This window comes from Mytilus trossulus, chromosome 14 (assembly GCF_036588685.1).
Source record: "Mytilus trossulus isolate FHL-02 chromosome 14, PNRI_Mtr1.1.1.hap1, whole genome shotgun sequence".
Classification (NCBI taxonomy): domain Eukaryota; kingdom Metazoa; phylum Mollusca; class Bivalvia; order Mytilida; family Mytilidae; genus Mytilus; species Mytilus trossulus.
The window spans coordinates 53738613-53760761 of record NC_086386.1 but is presented as its reverse complement, the minus strand read 5'-3'; the positions used below and the strand labels follow the sequence as shown (position 1 = coordinate 53760761).

The window sequence follows — 22149 nt, the reverse complement described above, 5'->3', positions numbered from 1 at the left end:
TGTAAGTCCTTCAATGTTTTATCTTCTGCTGTAGGTAATATGTCAGGTGACAGGAAACAGGCATTCTGGAATCCTCAGGATTTTACTCTGTTAGTACTTCAATGTTTTATCTTCTACTGTAGGTAACATGTCAGGTGACAGGAAACAGGCATTCTGGAATCCTCAGGACTTTACTCTGTTAGTCCTTCAAGCTTGTGCCAAATATGGATATGCTCCAGATGTAGACTGGGACATGGAGATGACTCCTGTAGACTTTGCTGCTGAGTTCATTGTACGCTGTACATTTAACCTGTCTACCATTTTAGGGAAGACCTACCACATTATTAATGACCAACCATTACATTCAAGGTATATATATCAATGTTTTTAATAGTCAGATGTCCTATTTAAATAGTTATGTTCAGAAAGTACCTATTTAATGTTATATTACTTGAATTAAATAAAGCATATTTGTATTCAAAATGAAATATGAAAACAGACATATTAACTTTTAAGCTTTGATACCATCCTCCAAAACGAATGATTTTTTAAAAAGAAAGGAGTAGGTCCGGGAAGGACCGATTTTGGCCTCAAATTTCAGATTCGTCTGAAGAAAGATTTTGACCACTTTTTAAACACTTAAGTGTCTATTTCATTTGATTCAATTTATTTATGTGAAAGATTTTAACTAATTTAGTCATTAAAAACGTTCCAATTCAAGCTAAAATATGAAAAATCTACCAATTATGCTTAAAAAAAGTCACTTTTTATATGGTTTTTGACAAAAATGAAAGTGGCCGCATCCGTGTTCATCCTCAACCTTTATATATGTTATGTATTATCATCAAATACAACTTTCATTCCAATATTTAGGATGAACACAAATGTGGCCACTTTGGTTTTACACTGTATTGTAAAAAACAACCCATATGTATGTAGCTATAGCATTCTACTGTCCATTAAATAACTAAAAGTTTACATTTTTAACAATTTTGTAAAACTGCTATATTTTTGGGCCTAAAATTGGTCTTACTGGACCTACTTCTTTGGACTAATATAAGTAGTCCTTTTCCTTATCTAAAATGCATTTTTTTTAAGAGGAGTTCTAAGAAGTGTTTTGCTTGATAAAATTTCACTGCAGATTTAAAAATATTACTTTTCAGATGGGTGTTTGAATGGATGCATGCACATGGATATCCTTTAAAGATTGTACCTTTCAGTGAATGGAAAACAAGGTAAAATATTATAATTTATATGAATATTGTAAGATGTCAAATGCCTCAAAAGTAAATTTTGATAAATTTTAATATTTCAGATATTCTTTTTATTTTTATTTCAAGCCAAAAGTTATATATCAGAATCATAAATATCTTGGTTAAAATATATCTTTAACTCTTATCAAACCAAAATTAAGTGTAAAATCTTGTTTGCTTGTATTTTAAATTACTTTGCCCGAATTAAAATTTTATTATGCTTTTTTCAAATATTTAATAAAAAGTATGGGTCGCTATGCTAATTTTCAAGCTACAATTGTCCAATTTTGCACAGATTCTTCATAAAAAAAAACACTTTTATTTTGTGGAATCACAAAGGAGATGAAATATTGAAACAAAACATTAAAAGATAGGTTTTATAAAATGCTATTGGAAAATAATGAAAAAAGGGTGCCACAAAACAAGTTTCGTTAAAATCCTTTCATAAAAATTATATTATTATTATCTCCCCTTAAATTGTTTAGTTGAAAAATTTATATTTAGTATTTGTTAAAACAGTCTGTAAAATGTAATAGACAACTTTCGAGTTTGATGCATTTCCATCAAAAACTCTTTTAGTGAACATCACAGTTTGTGCGTTTAGGGGCATAGTCACTTCCATTCCAATGTTGAGCAAGTGGTTGGGGAAACTATAATGCTATCTTGAACGAATTATTTGACAAAGTAAATTATCAAAATTGACAATCTGCACTGCTGTCATTAGGGAATTGTGATTAAGAATTTCCAAAACAAACATTATTTCTAATTTATCCTGCACAATGAAGATCACTTAGACGCTTGATGAATGTTAATAGTACAGGGATACAGGTGATCCCCTCTGTCTGGTAAAAGGCGTCATAAAGGCGCGCATAATTGACGAGTTTTTTCCAGTGAAGGATGAAGTAGAAAGTGGTCTTTTAATCACTTAGTTTACTTTATGCAAAGAAGTAGTCTCACACAATAGTTGCCAATTTTGTCTCAATTTTTATTAACAAAGAACAAAACAGACTGTGTACTTCTTTCTTAAATCCAGTGTTTATAACTTTAGTAGTATTTAATATAAGATGCAGAATGGTAAACCAATGCTTTGGGCTGAAATAGTTATGCATTAATAGTTTTCAATGAAAGAGTAAAAAATAACAAAAATGCTTAACACAAAGGAATATTCAAAATGGAAGGTTCCTTATCATGCTTTTCAAATGGCAAAATCATTAGCTTAAATACATCAACCAAATTCATATAACTGATTTTGGGTACAGGGATTTCCTTATTTAAAAAATGGTGGCTTAAACCTGGTCTTTTAGCTAGCTTATTCAAAATGAACTTCATTATTGTTTGTTTTTTCCATTTGGCTTTAAGAAGATGTGGTATTATTTCTTTTAATTTTTTTTATAAAGGATTTTAGAAGAGTCACAGAAAAATGGAAGTAATGGATCCTTCACAGCCAGTATACAGAGACTGTTAGAGTCCTATCTAACGTATGCATTAATTATAGCAGTTCTTAATTACATTGAGGATGAGTTTCATTTTCATTTTAAAATGTCCAAAAAACTACAATATAAGAAAATTGTATATAAAATGGTATTATTATTATATAATTGCATCTGTTTTGAAATTTAGTTCAATTATTGCCACTAAAGAATGTGTCGGAATTGTCTAATTTAGAAAAATATCTGAAAGATGCCACGTACAAATATAAAATTTTCATGAAAATCCACTGAATGATTTATGCTATGTAGTCTTGCCTCCGATTGTATTTAAAATATTCTGATATGATATACATGTATATATGTATGATATACCTATAAGCTGTATTGCTTTTGGTTTGAAATAAACTATTAGTTACAGAGTTATAGTTACCAATGAAAAAGCCATATTTTCGCTCACAAATATTTTTTGCTAAAATATTCTTAATATACCTGATATTCTTTACTTCATTTATATGTATTAAAAATATCAATGAATGAAGGTTGGCACCACATACAAACCATGAAAAAGTAAGGGAAAAGATGACAAATTTCTAGAAAAATTGATGACAATGAAATTAATACTATTTCATGGTATTTATAACTATGAAGCAGATATACAATTTTTGTTATGATACTAAATTCATATATCATACAATTAATTAGCTATAAATACCCTTTAGATTAACCTTATTAATAGACATTTATTAAACCTAACTAAACAGGACCATTTTTGGGGGTTTCCTGGCTCTACTCTTTTGTACCTTGAGGGAAGCTTAGGGTAATTTAGTGTTAAAAATTGTCAACAATTAGCAAGTTATTAGGTTGGCCATATATAGACCTCTGGTACCACCATTAACTTTGATTATCTGAAAAAAGTTTGCAACAATGACCTAGTTTAATGTTTTTATACAAAAACTTGTCTTGACATGTTCTGTTTTAAGTTGTAATATATTTTGTATTTTGAGGAATCTATAATTCACACAATCTATAATTCACACAATCTATAATTCACACAATAAATTAATTCACATAGCAATATGTAAACTATTGAAATTTTGTTTCTCTGTATTATTACAAATTTCAACATAAAAGAAATCAAGAAAACCAAAGACAAGGCCTGTCTATGATGAGAAATGAGGTAAATATAATTAGATAACCATTATAAAAATACTTCTAACTTGTTCTTTTTCAGAAGTCCAGATTTCTTTTCCAATTTGAGTACCTACAAGACAGACAATTTAAAGCAGACATTAGAACTGTTAAATATGTCCTATCCTTACACTGATAGTAAAATGTTGAAGACATACTTCAAAGAATTATCTCAACGAAAAGTCATTCTTCCCGTTAAACGACAGACTTCATATTCGGGTAAGTTCTTATATGATATGCTTGTTTAATTGAGGCATTTAATTTGATAGTTAAGATAGCTACTTCACAACATTGCTGCAAGTTTTGTTAATCCAAAATATATTTTACATATATCCATATAGGTAAATCAATTTTTCCCAAATTAATTTAAGGGGGGGGGGGCAGTGAAAAAACTATGTGAATTAGGTTTTTTATCCTTCATTGAACTTTTGATGTTGTCCCTTAGACTGTGACATACATTTTTTTTTATTTTGCAAATGGATTACAATTAATTTCCAATACTAAATGTAATCCAAGTTCTTCCAATTGCATCATATTAACTGCTAAAAATGTTCTACTTTGTGAGATCTTATCATTTAATTTTAAACGAGCAGAGGTGATTCAAAGATTTTTCCATGGGGTCCTGACTCCCCCTTTTATATTGAGACTTAAGTGAAATAATGACAAGCATTGGAGAGTTAATGCCCCCCTCCCCCTCCCCTTTATCAAAATTTGTGGATCGCCATGGCTGCCACTGATGAGCATCAGAGGCCTTATCCTGAACAAAAAGATAAATTTATATAGTTAAATAAATTAGTAATTGTTATCCACTGGTTAAATTACCTTAACCAGTATATACATAACTTACTAACAAACTCCCATTTTGCCTTGGAGCAATGGAAAAATAGCCAAGTTGAAGATAGTTGCCACTGGTTGAGGAAATTAACCGTTGGAATAAAGCTTAACAATGGCTAAATTTAGCCTTAGTTTTGAGCAACCCAGTCCAGCAATGTTACTCAAAGATGCTTCAAAATGTATTGTTGGTAAAGTAACCTTTTGGTATTTTATAATAATTAAGATAAATTAAGTCCAAATTGCTTATAATAATTTGTTATCAATATATACATTTGTTTCTAAATGGCTATTTTTGCCTCAATTTAATCGATTTAATCATCATTATGATATCAAAGTGACATTTATGCACCACAAAGGGTAGTTTTAACCAAAAGATTCCATATTTATCATTCTTTTCTTTTATACATTAAATTAATATAAATAATTAATATGACCTATGTATTTTATTTCAAATATTTTACTTATTTCTGTTTCTTATAATAAAGAAGATTCTTAGGTGTTAAATTATTTACATAAAAATTGCACCAGAAGAAATGAACAAATTTTTTTGAGTTATTTCCCTTCCTCAAAATAAGGGAGATAAATGTATTTGTTTATAAACAACAAGTCAGCATGGCTTCAGGTGTGGATAATAATATTTACTTGCTAAGTACAAGAACAATTTTCCTATGAAGTTTTCTTTCAATGTGATGATTTCATAATGAGGGCAGTCAAGTTAAAAAGCATTTTAAAACAGTCAATCACCTGAGTTTTGAGAAATAGAAATATTTTTATTGAATCAATTGAAAGATATTATAATTTATTTGTGATTAGTATGTAGATGAAGATTAAACATCAAAAAGCATTTGGAGTGGAACTTGTAAATTGTCTGTGTGTTTATCATAAATGAAACTCAATAAGGGTAGGGGAGGGGGGACAATTTCTACCCTCTAATCCATTTCTGGAATGTTTTTTTTTGAAAACTTATGGATTTTAGATTTGGCAGTATAAGGCTATTTTGCCGGCTCCTGCAAAATAGCCTCCTTGGCACTATTTTGCCGTCTCCGTCAAAATAGCGATTTGTATGGTGTTTTGCTATTTGCCAGTCTTATTTCATTATAACCCTGCTTTGAAAAAAGGGGGTATACTGTTTTACCTCTGTCTGTCCGTCCGTCCGTCAGTCAGTACGTCCCATGAAACTTTCATCACATTTTTCTCAGGAACTACACATCCACCCTTTCTGTAATTAGTATCAATATTTATATATGTCAGCCATACCGTGTGATGCATTTTCAGATTCATCAACTTCCTGTTTACCGAACACTTGTATGATTTTACACATGATAGCCAAGTTGAAAATTTTCGTCACATTTTTCTCAGGAACTACCAGGACTACGAATATACAAGGATTTCTGAAATTTGGTTCCAGGATTTATATAAGTCAGCTATACTGTGTGATGAGTTTTCAGATTCATCACTCGACAACTTCCAGTTTACCGAACACTTGCATATTTTTACACTATTTATATTATCCACTTGCGGCGGGGTATCATCAGTGAGCAGTAGCTCGCAGTTTCACTTATTTTCATATTTTTGTGATTTTACATTGCCTATACATTTTGGTCTGGCATGTCTGGTGGTGATGGAATTTACGTACATTATTATACATGTTATATAAGTACAGACTCAACTAAAAACTGTATCCTAGAACTGCCTTATTGTTGACATTTATTGTGGATTTATTTGTTGTTTGTGGACATCAGGTGTATACAATTTTCATTGATTGTGGAAAAATGTGTTTTTGTAGATATTTGATTTAAGTGTTTTGCCCACGTCTGCATACCTTAGCCTTTTGACAAAAGTAAAATCATAAAATACTGAACTTTAGAGTAAAATCAAATTGGAAAGTCCCTGTACTCACATGGCACAATCACTTTGTACTTTTTGGAACATTGAATTCCTGTCAACCTGTACATACCCATGAAATCATTGAAAATTAGTATCCCTCAAATATTAATGAATTGTGCAGAAGATGTTATCATGGTTATTTTCGGTCATTGCGTTCTTGTAGTTCTAAATAAATCTATCAATCCCCTTAGTCTTCTTTATTTTGGATTAGACACAAAAAAACATGGGTTGTAATCAGGGGCAGATCCAGCCATTTTAAAAAAAGGGGGGGGTTCCCAACCCAGGACAAAGGAGGGGGGGTTCCAACTATATGTCCCCATTCAAATGCATTTATCGTCCAAAAAAAAGGGGGGTCCAAATCCTCAGAACACCACCACCTGGATCTGCCAATGTTGTATCACATAAGTGTTGGTGAATATTGTATTTTTTTTCAATTATTTTATAAAGAACTTTTCTTTTGTATTGTAAATTCAGAAATATTTGCGATAGTTTTATTATTGCAAAAAATGAGACAGAGTTTCAAACGCAATATTTTAAACTTGCAAATTTTGAATATTTTATTTGAAAAATAATGAATTAAACAGAATTTTGATGAAAATCGTGAAAATTCAAATTGCATTTAAGTCTAATATGACCAAATCGCAATAATAAATACACGCAAAATTTTCAGAATTTGCAATAAATATTCAGAGTAATAACTTTACAAATGTATCATTATTTTTTTTTATTAGAGAACAGAAAATTAGAAGGAAAGATCGCCATAGTAACTGGAGCTTCTAGTGGTATTGGTCGAGCTATTGCTGTAGCATTATGTCAGGCTGGAGCTAAAGTAGCGTTAGCAGCAAGAAGAATGGAGAGATTAGAGGAGATAAATAGAGAGATAACTGACCAGGAAGGAATCTGTATATGTGTCAAAACTGATGTCACGAAGAGGGAAGATGTACGTACTTCAAAAGTAGAAGTTCCCAGTTTTAAATTTATTTTATTTAGTGATAGATATAATGATCTTAATTGAACCCAAATTTATATTTGATATTCTAAGAAAATTATGACTCACAATAATCAAAGAAAATAAATCACCATGAAGTCAATTTGACCATAATAGGAAAAACCAGGAAATTTTATCCCTAAAAAAATTAATATTTCTAATCGATTTTTTTACAGCACATACATATCAAAGGAGAAATGGGGCGTTATATATATATATGTCAATGAAACATCATCATGGATATAAAAAGACATCTATCATGTCTATACTACATGTACTATAGTCAAAACAGTCTTTAACAAACTACAATCCAGCTCTAAATTGGAATTTAGACAAATTATTTTAAACATGTAATTGAAAAATGAATAAATTCATAGAATAAATTCTGATATAATCTAAGCTTAACTCCATAATACATGTTAAATAGGTGAATCTATAAGATTTCTGATTTCTTTAGTTTGTAAGTTTTTTTTTTTTCAACTATGGTCAAACTTACATGTTACATTTCAGGTTAAAGATCTAGTGAAGCATACAGAATCAGTATTTGGTCCTGTAGATATCCTTGTTAACAATGCTGGCGTGATGTACTATACTATGATGAAGAATTTACATGAAGATGAATGGGAGAGACAGATTGACCTTAATTGTAAAGTAAATAAAGTTTTTGTGTAGTATTCATAAAATAGAAGATGTGGTATGTTTGCCGATGAGACAACTCTTCACAAGAGACCAGAATGACACAGAAATTAACAGCTATAGGTCACTGTGCCGCCTTAAAAAATGAGCAAAGCCCATACTGTATAGTCAGCTATAAAAAGCCCTGAAACTGAAAATGAAAAGAAAACTAATAGCCTGATTAATGTAAAAAAAAGTAACAAAAAAACAGATATGTAACACAGCAACAAACAACAACCACTGAGTTGCAGGCTCCTGACTTCAGACAGGCACATACATACAGAATGTGGCGGGGTTAAACATGTTAGCCAGATACCTCCCCTCCCTCTGCCCCCAACCTAGGACAGTGAAAATGTTAGTTTTGATTTTGATGATTTTAGAATTTAAGAACAAATATTGTTATTTTTTTTCAGGGATTGACTAATTGTATTGGAGGTGTTCTTGATGGAATGTTAAAACGAGGCTCTGGACATATAGTTAACATGTCTTCTGATGCAGGAAGGAAGGTAATTTAAAGGGTCACTTTACATATATTTTATAATTAACAGGGTTCCATAGGGTCAAGAAACAGATATCAGTTAATGAATTATAAAAAAAAATAGGTTTAAATACATACATGTATGTCTGTGTAATTTTTTTTTCAAATACCTAATGGTCATGATGGTTGAAAATGTTCATCATGGAATTAACTACATGTTTTATAAAGTTTGTTCATGATCAAGTCATGTGATTAAATCTTGATGCATTCAATTTTCAAAAATAACAGTTCACCGTATAAAAACTGATGATTAATTATTTAGCAGCTCAAATGAAGGTGGGGTATACTGGGCTAACCCTGTTGTTGCTCTGTGATTTGTTGAGATCTTTTTTTTTTAATTCATGTGTCAAAATTTATCATTTGGCAAGATTTTTTTACTTCATGAAGATTCCCTTATTACAACCTTCAGTAATGAGGTTAAAGCATTAGCTTACAGTTTAATTTGCTTTTATTTTCATAGATGGTGATTAAAAAATATATGGATATTGTGTCTTCTTGATTTATGAGGAAACAGTAGTCAAAGGCCATTTCCAGGGATAACTTAACACACATAAATGTATAATGTATTGTATATAACCCATGTAGTGTGAAAAACATCACAAGTCTGTTGTTAATATTTCAAAGAAATTTTGCATTAAAAAAAAATCATACCATTGTGCAAAAAATGTTGTTTAGATTAATCAAATTTAAAGTTTTGACACTTAATTAGAGAAGCTAAAAATAGGGTTTGTGGAATTATGATTTTATTTCTGCTTTTAATAATAAAACCATTATAAAAGAAAGGTGTTTGATTTAAAAAGACTATATTCCCATTATCCAATAAATGTCTTTTCATTATACAGGGTTTTCCAGGACTAGCAGTATATTCTGGTACCAAATTTTATGTGGAGGGATTATCTCAGGCTCTTAGACAGGAAGTATGTGGGTCTGGTGTCAGGGTAACATGTATACAGCCAGGAGATGTTAAAACAGAATTAATCTCTCACTCTACAGATAAAGAGGTAATATTTCGCAAAAAAAAGAGCAGTATTTAAATTGTATTCCTGTCTGCTAAAATATGTCGCATTGGTTTTTATGCCCCACCTACGATAGTAGAAGGGCATTATGTTTTCTGCTCTGTGGGTCCGTTTGTTCTTCCGTCCGTCAGTTTTTCAGTCTGTCCCGCTTCAGGTTAAAGTGTTTGGTCTAGGTAATTTTTTATTAAGTCAAAGTCCAATCAACTTGAAACTTAGTACATAGGCCAAATAAAGTTTTGACCCCAATTTCACAGTCCACTGCACATGGAAAATGATAGTGCGAGTGGTCATCTGTGTACTAAGGACACATTTTTGTTAATCTTTCAATTCACTCAATCTAGTTTTGTTTTCATCACCTTTACACATTGCTGTTGATAGTGCATTGAAATTGAACAAAGAATCCTGTAATCATTGAAGATCTTTAAAAAGAAGATGTGGTGTAAATTCAATGAGACAACTCTCCAAAAGAGACCAAATGACAGAAAAAATAACAACTATAGGTCATGGTTCTGCCTTCTACAAAGCAAAGCTCATACTGCATAGTCAGCTATTCAAGACCCTGAAATGTCAAATTGAAAACAATTTAAACAAGAAAACTAATGACTTAATTTATGTTCTATGAAATAAGTAAAAAATATATATGAAACACAGCAACTAAACAGCCACTGAATTACAGACTCCTGAATTGGGACAGACACATACATACAGAATGTAGCAGGGGGATCTAGCATGTTTTAGAATATCTGATGAAGGATGATATTTATGCCCCATTATGGGCATTATGTTTTCTGGTCTGTGCGTCCGTTCATTCGTCTGTTTGTTTGTTTGTCTGGCCCTCTTTAGGTTAAAGTTTTGGTTTAAGTTTTTGGTAGAGGAAGTTTTTGATGACGTTGCAGTCCAATCAACTTCAAACTTAGTACACATGTTCCCTATGATATAATGTTTCTAATTTTAATGCCAAATTAGAGATTTTCCCCCATTTTTACAGTCCACTGAATATAGAAAATGATAGTGCGGATGGGGCATCCATGTATTGGGGACACATTCCTGATTTAGAATGTAATACATAAAAGATTTTCTGTTAAGTACATTGTATATTAGACAGTTCATTTTAACAACAAACTTCGCCTAATTCACAACTGATCAAACAAAGAAAAACAAAAAGCACATGGTCATGGGAGCTTGACTTAGTACACACAATCTTCAAAGAAAAACAAAAATAAACAGCACATGGTCATGGGAGCTTGACTTAGTACACACAATCTTTAAAGAAAAACAAAAATAAACAGCACATGGTCATGGGAGCTTGACTTAGTACACACAATCTTCAAAGAAAAACAAAAATAAACAGCACATGGTCATGGGAGATTGACTTAGTACACACAATCTTCAGAGAAAAACTAAAATAAACAGCACATGGTCATGGGAGCTTGACTTAGTACACACAATCTTCAAAGAAAAACAAAAATAAACAGCACATGGTCATGGGAGCTTGACTTAGTACACACAATCTTCAAAGAAAAACAAAAATAAACAGCACATGGTCATGGGAGATTGACTTAGTACACACAATCTTCAGAGAAAAACTAAAATAAACAGCACATGGTCATGGGAGCTTGACTTAGTACACACAATCTTCAAAGAAAAACAAAAATAAACAGCACATGGTCATGGGAGCTTGACTTTGTACACACAATCTTCAAAAAAAAAAGAAAAAAAAAACAGCACATGGTCATGGGAGCTTGACTTAGTACACACAATCTTTAAAGAAAAACAAAAATAAACAGCACATGGTCATGGGAGCTTGACTTAGTACACACAATCTTCAAAGAAAAACAAAAATAAACAGCACATGGTCATGGGAGCTTGACTTAGTACACAAAATCTTCAAAGAAAAACAAAAATAAACAGCACATGGTCATGGGAGCTTGACTTAGTACACACAATCTTCAAAGAAAAACAAAAATAAACAGCACATGGTCATGGGAGCTTGACTTAGTACACACAATCTTCAAAGAAAAACAAAAATAAACAGCACATGGTCATGGGAGCTTGACTTAGTACACACAATCTTCAAAGAAAAACAAAAATAAACAGCACATGGTCATGGGAACTTGACTTAGTACACACAATCTTCAAAGAAAAACAAAAATAAACAGCACATGGTCATGGGAGCTTGACTTAGTACACACAATCTTTAAAGAAAAACAAAAATAAACAGCACATGGTCATGGGAGCTTGACTTAGTACACACAATCTTCAAAGAAAAACAAAAATAAACAGCACATGGTCATGGGAGATTGACTTAGTACACACAATCTTCAGAGAAAAACTAAAATAAACAGCACATGGTCATGGGAGCTTGACTTAGTACACACAATCTTCAAAGAAAAACAAAAATAAACAGCACATGGTCATGGGAGCTTGACTTTGTACACACAATCTTCAAAAAAAAAAGAAAAAAAAACAGCACATGGTCATGGGAGCTTGACTTAGTACACACAATCTTTAAAGAAAAACAAAAATAAACAGCACATGGTCATGGGAGCTTGACTTAGTACACACAATCTTCAAAGAAAAACAAAAATAAACAGCACATGGTCATGGGAGCTTGACTTAGTACACAAAATCTTCAAAGAAAAACAAAAATAAACAGCACATGGTCATGGGAGCTTGACTTAGTACACACAATCTTCAAAGAAAAACAAAAATAGACAGCACATGGTCATGGGAGCTTGACTTAGTACACACAATCTTCAAAGAAAAACAAAAATAAACAGCACATGGTCATGGGAGCTTGACTTAGTACACACAATCTTCAAAGAAAAACAAAAATAAACAGCACATGGTCATGGGAACTTGACTTAGTACACACAATCTTCAAAGAAAAACAAAAATAAACAGCACATGGTCATGGGAGCTTGACTTAGTACACACAATCTTCAAAGAAAAACAAAAATAAACAGCACATGGTCATGGGAGCTTGACTTAGTACACACAATCTTCAAAGAAAAACTTGGTATAACATTTGTATATTGCTGAGAATTCTTTACAAAATAAGTCCCAGACTAGAATAAGGGCTGTCCCATTAAAATGTATGTAGGAGTTTAGGACAATGTAAAAAAAATCTTAAAGAAAAATTTATAATGGAAAGGTCCTACAACCAAGAAGCACTTTTTAGGTAATTTTACATCAAATGGTAATCAATGGATACTGAAAAAAGACCCATGACCGTCACCCACATTCAATAATTACCTTTCCCATCCTACCCTCTCACATAAACTTTAAATGTAATATCCCTAATTTTTCCAGTGTTAATTTTCTTCTCTCAACCAGAATAAGTACCTATTATCTTTTAAAAGGTTTTTGGATAATATATATTTAAAGGAGGGAGGGAAGGGGGGTATAATTGTTATCAACAAGCAATTAAAAGAAATAATTTCATATTTATGTCATATATTTTTCACAGGCACAAGAAAAATATGATGGGAGTTCATCCTGTAAAATCCTAGAACCAACAGACATTGCCAATGCAGTATTATATGCAGTGACACAACCAGAATATGTAGGGGTAAATGAAATATTGGTGGAACCTAGAGAGGCCCCTGCTTGATACACAATCAAGTATTAACGGACAATTTGCATTATTCCAATTTTTGAAAACTCAGGAGAGGCATTGAATTCAAAATATTTGATACAATCAACAATTAATCGTGTTAAAGGACAATTGTGCATTAATTTATTCCAATAATAGAAAACACAGGAAAAGCTTTAGATTCAAAAGTTTTGTCAAGAAATTGATTTTGAAATCTTCAAATTATTATATATGATATGATATGACTAGAATATTTGAAGGATTTTGAATTTTAACAATATGAGCTGTGTGAGATAGAAAGTAACCTCATGCAAATAAGTATAATACATCTGTTAACTTTTATTGGGTTGAACAAATCTATATGCAATGTCTATTACTGTGGAGTTAATTGAGTTGATACACAAACCTTCCTAACAGACCTTAAGGATGTTTGCTCCTCCATTTTTTGATTTTTTGTCAGATTTTCGGAATCCTCTGGTTTTTATCCATGTATTGTCATTAAAAAAAATTGCCCCTACTTTTCTTTTCATTATTTTATTACATACAGTTTGAAAAGCCGTATTTCAAAATTTTATAGAATTCTTGTTTTTTTTCATAGTTTTTTAAACAGATAAGGTGCCAATGTTAGATATATGAAAAATCTAGAGAGAATTATTTCCGGCAAAAATTTCAATGGCTTATATCTCGAAAACCAGCTACCCTCCATTTTTTTCTTCTTTTTTAGTTTCTTTATTTATATATTATCAATTCATAACAGTCTTTTAAAAAGCTTGTTATTTTTCAAGAGTAGCGAACAGTTGATATTGTAATGTTCTAAAATCAATCAAAGTCCCATACATGTACACGTTTATGTGCACTTGCATACAGTTCATTTCTATGTGATGCAGCATATATGATACGTTATAGTTCATATGTTGGAAATGTAAGACATTAATTGCAATTTTAAGCTATGAAATAAAAAAAGGCACCAACAACTGTTTCAAAGTATCTTCTGCTTTTATGCAAAATTATACAGAAAACAGAAATTTGGAATTATTTTAGCAGTATTTTGTGTTAAAACTTGTGTTCAATAAATGCAATACAAAATATAATTATTTGAAAATTGTGAGACACACTTGTTCACAGTTTCTGGATTGGCCACCAACTTGTTTTTCACAGAAAATGTTTCGTTGTTGTTCTTGGCCCTCTCTAATGTAATTTTAGCAATTAACAATTAACAACTTCTATTATTGATGGTAGTGTTTTAAGAAATGTAATCAATCAATATAACAGAAGTGAGCCTCCTTCCGTTACTATAGCTACTATGTAGTAAATACTTATGAATTAAGGAGGTATACTTTGGTTAAGGGAATTTACTCTTTAAATCATCAGTACGTTAGTGTCAACCAGTTTCATAAATATATTCTAAGCTTCTAGGTTACATAGATTATTTTAAATCTGTTTCAGGTAAGTGCTTAAAATACACTGATGATACTTGACTGTTACAAACGCATAACTGATTTAAAGAGTTATCTCCCTGAACCAAAGTCTACCCCCTTAAATGACCTTGTTTATTATGCTAGTAATACCAAGTCTTTCAAACTTAATTATGGTTATGAAATAAAATGTTTGCACTATATTATACTCTTGTTATATTGAAGGCCTTATTGTTCTGATGTATGCATGCATTGTTTCATGTTTTCATTATACCACCATGAGAAAAAATAATTTTTGAGAGCAAAACAAATGCTCTATTGGTCAAGATCAAGCTTCCTTATGTTGTAGCAAAATTATGAGATGACCCCTTCATTGTCAACGGAGAATAATTTCATGTTTTTACCTTATTATTAAGAACTATTCTTTAAAGGCAGAAACAGATAAGCATAAACAAGAGAAATGAAGCTCCGAATCAACATCTTTACAATGATTATATCCAAGATACCAATGAACATTTTGTAAAAAGTCATTGTATGGCGTTCATTATCACTGAACTAGTAATTGTTTATGGGCCAGCTGAAGGACGCCTCCGGGTGCGGGAAATTCACGCTACATTGAAGACCTGTTGGTGACCTTCTGCTGTTGTTTTTTTCTATGGTCGGGTTGTTGGTTCTTTGACACATTCCCCATTTCCGTTCTCAATTTTATTGTCTGTTAGTGACTTATTTTAGTGTGATATGCTATATCAAAAACTATGATAGATAGAAATTGTAAACAATAAAAATCTTAGAAACGCCAAACAAGCAAAACAAACCATTCACCTCTAAAAGGGTTATTTGCCTTCAACAAAGAATTTTAGCTTAAATGTTCTTAAACTTCAGCTTTTGTCATTATTTGGTGTCTGCTGTTGTCCGTCATAAGATTTTACAAAGAGCTTTAAAACCAATTTCAACTAGACACATGTGATTGATAATTAGAGTAAATAGTATTAAGTGTGTTTTTTCACAATATTTAAGCAAAGATGGCTGTCAGAGAATAAAAAGGAACATGTGTATAACTATTTACACCACTGGGTCGATGCCACTGCTTGTGGACGTTTCGTCCCCAAGGGTATCACAAGCCCAGCAGTCAACACTAATATCAGTAATGTGGTCATTTTTATAGATTCCCTGTTTACATTACGATTTTCTTATCCCAGCCATATATTACCATAGCCGTATTTGGCACAACTTTTTGGAATTTTGGATCCTCATTGTTCTTGTTTAGCTTTATAAATATTTTGATATTAGCGTCACTGATGAGTCTTATGTAGACGAAACGCGCGTCTGGCGTTCTAAATTATAATCCTGGTACCTTTGATAACTATTTACACCACTGGATAGATGCCATTGCTGGTGGACGTTTCGTCCCCGAGGGTATCACCAGCCCAGTAGTCAACAATTCGGTGTTGACATGAATATCAATAATGTGGTCATTTTTATAAATTTCCAATTTACAAAACTTTGATTTTTTTCAAAAAACTAAGGATTTTCTTATCCCAGGCATATATTACCTTAGCCGTATATTGCACAACTTTTTGGAATTTTGGATCCTCAATGCTCTTCAACTTTGTACTTGTTTGGCTTTATAAATATTTTGATATGAGCGTCACTGATGAGGGTTATGTAGACTAAACGCGCGTGTGGCGTACTAAATTATAATCCTGGAACCTTTGATAACTATTGTTCTGATTGTTATATTTGTTTTGTTTGTGGGTTTTTTCAACAAACCTGACTGCCCTTATCTAGTTTAACACAATCTTAAGGTAAATGCAGTATTTGCATTTTCTGCAAAATTGTAATAGAAAGAAAAAAAATACTATGCAAACAATTCTCAAGATTTCATAATTTCATGTCATCTTTTAACTGATAAAACTTCATTAGATGAGAATAATTTCTTAAATGTAATACAATATTACAAAAAAATATCAATTTGATCGAAACCCTTGTATGACCTACCTTTATAACGCTCCCAAGTTTTGATAACAACCCATAGAGAAGTGTTTTTTAGGTGAATGTTTTGTGCCGAGGATATTAACATCCCAATGGATTTTGTCTGTTTTGATGTTCTTCATGGTCATATTTGATTTGGACTTCCAACTTTGAGCGCTACAAATGCAACTTATTTACTTTAGTTCTTGTATATGTTTTGGAGTTTAATATAAACTCTATTTTCAATGAACTAGTACACATTTTGGGGTGTTTTTTCTACTCATTTGTCGGGCTTTCATTCTTAATTTTGCTATATAGACGAACCAGATTACCAACCTAGTATAATTGAATTCAAATTCAAAAAGACATCAATAGGTCAATCAATCTTTGATGGGTTGAAACTAAGTAAGCCAAGCTTTTGATTGTGTCAAATTTTATGGATCTGCTTACTCTTCTGGAGAAACTGAGATCACCTTCAGATTTGTGTACCATTATTTGTCTGTTTGTTTTTTTGTCGAGCCTGCAAATTTTGTTGCAGAAAGCTCGACATAGGGATAGTGATCCGGCTACGGCGGCGGCGGTGTTAGCTCTCTTCTTAAAAGGTTTATATTTTAGAAGGTGAAAGACCTGAATACTTCATACTTTGTATATAGATGCCTCATGTTACGAAGTTTCTGTCAGTCACATGTCCAATGTCCTTGACCTCATTTTCATGGTTCAGTGACCACTTGAAAAAAAAGTTCAGAATTTTTGAAATGTTGAATTCTCTCTTACTTTAATTAATAGAATACATATGTGCGTATCTTGCAAGGTTCTCATGCCCGTCAGACAGATTTCACTTGACCTCGACCTCATTTCATGGATCAGTGAACAAGGTTTTGGTGGTCAAGTCCATATCTCAGATACTATAAGCAATAGGGCTAGTATATTTGGTGTATGGAAGGACTGTAATGTGTACATAGATATAGGAAGATGTGGTGTGAGTGCCAATGAGACAACTCTCCATTCAAATAACAATTTAAAAATTAAACCATTATAGGTTAAAGTACGGCCTTCAACACGGAGCCTTGGCTCACACCGAACAACAAGCTATAAAGGGCCCCAAAATTACTAGTGTAAAACCATTCAAACGGGAAAACCAACGGTCTAATCTATATAATCAAAACGAGAAACGAGAAACACGTATATATTACACAAACAAACGACAACTACTGTACATCAGGTCCAACTGGCAGGTGTCACCTGACCTTGACCTCATTTTCATGGTTCAGTGGTTATAGTTCAGTTTTTGCGTTTTGGGTCTAATTTTCTCATACTTTATGCAATAGGTCTACTATATTTGTTGTATGGAATGATTGTAAGGTGTACATGTCTAGCGGGCAGATGTCATCTTTTTATCTAATATTATACGTCAAAGTCAAAAGTCAACTATATTTGGTGTACTGAAATATATTATGATCTTAATGTCAGTCCCGCAGGTTTTATTTGACCATGACCTCAATTTCATGGTTCATTGCACAGTGTTAAGTTTTTGTGTTTTGGTCTTTTTTTCTAAAACTTTAAGTAATTGGTCAACTATATTTGTTGTATGGATCATCTGACCTTGACCTGATTTTCATGGTTCATTGGTCTTTGTTTAGCTATCTTGGTTAATGTTAAGTTTATGTGACAGTTGTAATAAACTTTATACTTAGGGCTATCAACATAATATCAATGATAAGTAAAGAAGGCGAGACATTTCAGTGTGTGCACTCTTGTTTATTTCTTTTGCTGTTCGTTGTCAGTTTATTTTCGATTTATGAGTTTGATCGTCCCTTTGGTAACTTTTGCCTCCTCTTTTATGGACATCTTACTTTCTGAATTGACCTTTGAGTGCTCGGGTTTTTGTGTTTGTTTATACTATATTTAAACAAAAAACCGAAAGACACGTTTGATAAAAAAAAAAGATAAAATCTGTCGATGAAGTCACATCCTTTGTACTTAAGCCCAAATGTTTCCTTGTGAATTAATGCAGGACCAGATTAACTTCCCTTTTGTTCATGTATATTGATCTTTACAATGCGTCACATTTACTTATTGAAATATTACAACGATAATTTCTATGTACATTTTCATTGCTAGTTTCAGATTGAAATAGTTTGTGAGACGTAATTAATAGTTCGTGTAGTTTTTACAAGTTTTATGTTTGTATATGTAAGTATATTTCTTATGATAACTATATGGTATTTTTTCTTAATGTAAGTAAAGTTCACAAAATAATTATATGGTATGTTTTTCTAATATAAGTATATTTCACATAATATTTGTATAATCTGTTTTTTAAATGTAAGTATATTATTTCACAAAAATAATTGTATGGTATGTTTTTGTAATGAAAGTATACTTCACCTAATAATTGAATGGTTTGTTTTTCTGATGGAAGTATATTTCACAAATTAATAGTTTCGTTTGTTTTGTGCTTTGTAAATGTGAGTATATTTATAAATTCCATTATGGTATCTTCAATGAGTATACTCATATAATAATTGCAGGGTTTGAAAATAGTTGTCATTTAATTATCAAATGGCAAAATTATATCTGGTAATGGTAAACATTACTAACATTGAATCAACCAAAGAGTAGGGTAACCTGGCGAAAAAGTATAAATCTGGAGTCGAGAGTTTGTAAACAGTCGATTTATATATTTATTTCCATGTGGTTTACACTTTTATCTAGTTTAATTTGCTGTGAAATATCTTGAATTACCCCATTACATCTGGATTTCACAGATCCATGTCCGATGTCTGATACGTAAATAACTAAGTCGGTTACAAGTACTGAATTGCTAAAGAATAGTATACGAATAGTCAAAATATGGGCAGACATACAATACATGTGGAAAGGGTGTAAACCCAAATCAGCAAGACAACCCAAATGAACATGTTAATCATCAATTCGCTCCCCTTGTTTCAAATTTCATTTTCAAATTAAAAAAAACCCACATTCTACTATATTCTTAACAGGAACAGTCTACAGTATAAGCTGTCCTTGCTGAAAACAATTGTGATTCTTACACTAAGGATATTGATCAATTATCTATATGTACATTTCGAAAAAAACACTTGTTGGGTTCCTAATTTTTTAATTGACCTTCATGGTTTTTTGCTTTTAGGCTATGGAGTCTGTTGCTAAGTTCCTAAATGCCGCCATAGTTTTACCATTTACAGCTGGAGATGCATCTGAAAACCAAATAAACAATTTGAATATTCGACCACACGATGGTAGTATCAGCGGAATGATTCTTATTTCAAGCGTCTTGGTGATTGTTTTTCTTGCTATGTTTGGAATAAGATTGGTGGATTCAAAAGTTAACAAGACTATACCATATTTGACATTACGTTCCTATCTGTGTGTCACAATTTTCCTAGCTATAGTTGTGTTTATTGCTCATTTCATCATTTATCGAGTGAATCTTGTAAAACATAGAAATTTAGCTTTAACGTGCTTAAATAGAGTCGATGCTGTTGCTCAATTGAAACTTGGATTTTTATGGATTTTTACGTTCGGAGGTATTTTGTATGCTTCGGTAAAAGTGATCAGAGTTCCATGTAAAGCAAATACACTTAAGGACTATAAGAATGTCGGGTGTATCGACAACAACTTCACATACTACAAAGACTACGAAGAGGCAAACATAACTTTTCATTGCCTTCAAATTTCTTTTTATTTCATCCAGTCTTGTTTTATACATTTCTTCATTCGTTCCAGCTTCAAAAGTTCATGGAAGATTTATTATAGTTTTGTATTTATAGTTCTCGCAAACATATCACAATGGGCGCATTATTTTGCGGAAATATACAAGGACTCCAATTCAAAAAGTTATAAACTATTTTGTCCAATGAGTAATTATTCAATTGCTAACTGCTACTGGGAAATTGTTTTGAAAGAAATAGAACCATACTTAAGACCAGTTGAAATGGAATACTTCCTGTTATCAATGGTTCTGATTGCTGAACTTTGGCCATCTAAGAAAAGTAACTCAAATGCAATTTATTTGCTCGAAGAAGGTATTGCAAATGAATACACACCACTAGAATCAACCACACCTGGATTACGAAAAGAGCATAGTGTGTGTTTGTCAAGTCGTGTACGGACTTGTATATTCGTTACTTTGGTAGTTATATTTTTTCTGCCTTGTTATATCTTCAGTTACTTAGCTTTAGAAGAACGCGAGAAGAAAGCGGAATCCGTCAATGCAACAACGAAAACTGTCTATTTATTTTATGATATATTTATATCATTGATTGAGAAAATGCTATTGATTACGAGCTTTTATATCATTTCTCAATGGTCATATTTTAGACCCATGAAACGAAAAGAAGGTTTTCATTTTCATCATAAGATGATAATTGCAAGTTTTCTAGGTTCCATTGGATATTTATCATTAGTTATTCTATCGTGCATGCATGAAGGAAACGAAAATATGTTAATCGCCCAGAAATTTCTAACAATGATAAAACTTTACTTTCAAGTTGTTTGCATTCTTCAATTACATAATTATGAAAAATGTCACCGAGGCGTCGGCGAATACATTTATCTTGCTCTATCGATTCTTAATCTTTGTTCTTGGATTGATGGCAGTATTTTTGGAGGTATATCTATATACGATGAGGAAATGTTCAAAGAGGTATATGATGTCACCACTCAAAGACTCATATTTAACATTTTATTTCCCTTTTTAATATTCTTTAGATTTAAATCCTTTATTTTATTTTATGGGATTTATCGCCAAACCTCAGTTAATGATACTATTTTAAATAACACTGATCATTTACGATTCGATGAGCTGTAAATTGTCTACATTCAATTCATTCTATAAATAATCGTTTTCCTATGTGAGGGTGTCGATGAGAAAACCATAATAGAAATTAATAGGCAGAAAGAAGAAGTAGGAAAAAGAGAAATCACAAAAAATACTATTAAGCTCTGAGAAAAATCAAACGAAATGTCCTTAAACAAAGGCAAAATCAAAAGCTTAACCACATCAAACGAATGGACAACATACAAGAAAAACTATATTTAAGAAATAGAGAAAAAAGGGCAAACAAACAAAGAAAAGATAATAATGGGGTGCTGAAATATATATGAAGAAAAGAGCATAATGGGGTTCTTAAATATTTATGAAGAAAAGAGCATAATGGGTTAAACATATAAAGAATAGAGAAAAAAGGGCAAAAAAATAAAGAAAAGATAATACTCCCTATCCAGACCCTTTTATGTGAATAATAACTTATTTAGATTCAGACGAAACGGGAAATTAATTATCTGTTATAACTTTTATTATGATTCACGTGAAATGTAACAATTTACTTAAACTGTTGTCAGATCGTTATCTTTTCTT

General features: G+C 31.7%; 2 protein-coding genes across 2 annotated transcripts in view; both read left to right on the top strand.

Moving 5' to 3' along the window:
* LOC134695780 (uncharacterized) overlaps positions 1-15001 on the top strand; it is a 36106-nt gene extending 21105 nt beyond the window's left edge. The window contains exons 18-26 of the mRNA XM_063557190.1: positions 123-348; positions 1143-1214; positions 2630-2710; positions 3894-4069; positions 7303-7511; positions 8070-8210; positions 8648-8740; positions 9615-9773; positions 13258-15001. Of these exons, the coding sequence (XP_063413260.1) occupies positions 123-348; positions 1143-1214; positions 2630-2710; positions 3894-4069; positions 7303-7511; positions 8070-8210; positions 8648-8740; positions 9615-9773; positions 13258-13401 (1301 nt within the window). The 3' untranslated portion in view covers positions 13402-15001. The remainder of the gene's footprint in view (positions 1-122; positions 349-1142; positions 1215-2629; positions 2711-3893; positions 4070-7302; positions 7512-8069; positions 8211-8647; positions 8741-9614; positions 9774-13257) is intronic.
* Positions 15002-18900: 3899 nt separating this feature from the next.
* LOC134696594 (uncharacterized) lies at positions 18901-22149 on the top strand. Its single transcript, XM_063558455.1, has 2 exons — positions 18901-18962; positions 19921-22149. The coding sequence occupies exons 1-2, from the start codon at positions 18951-18953 to the stop codon at positions 21598-21600; spliced, it is 1692 nt and encodes a 563-aa protein (XP_063414525.1). The 5' UTR covers positions 18901-18950; the 3' UTR covers positions 21601-22149.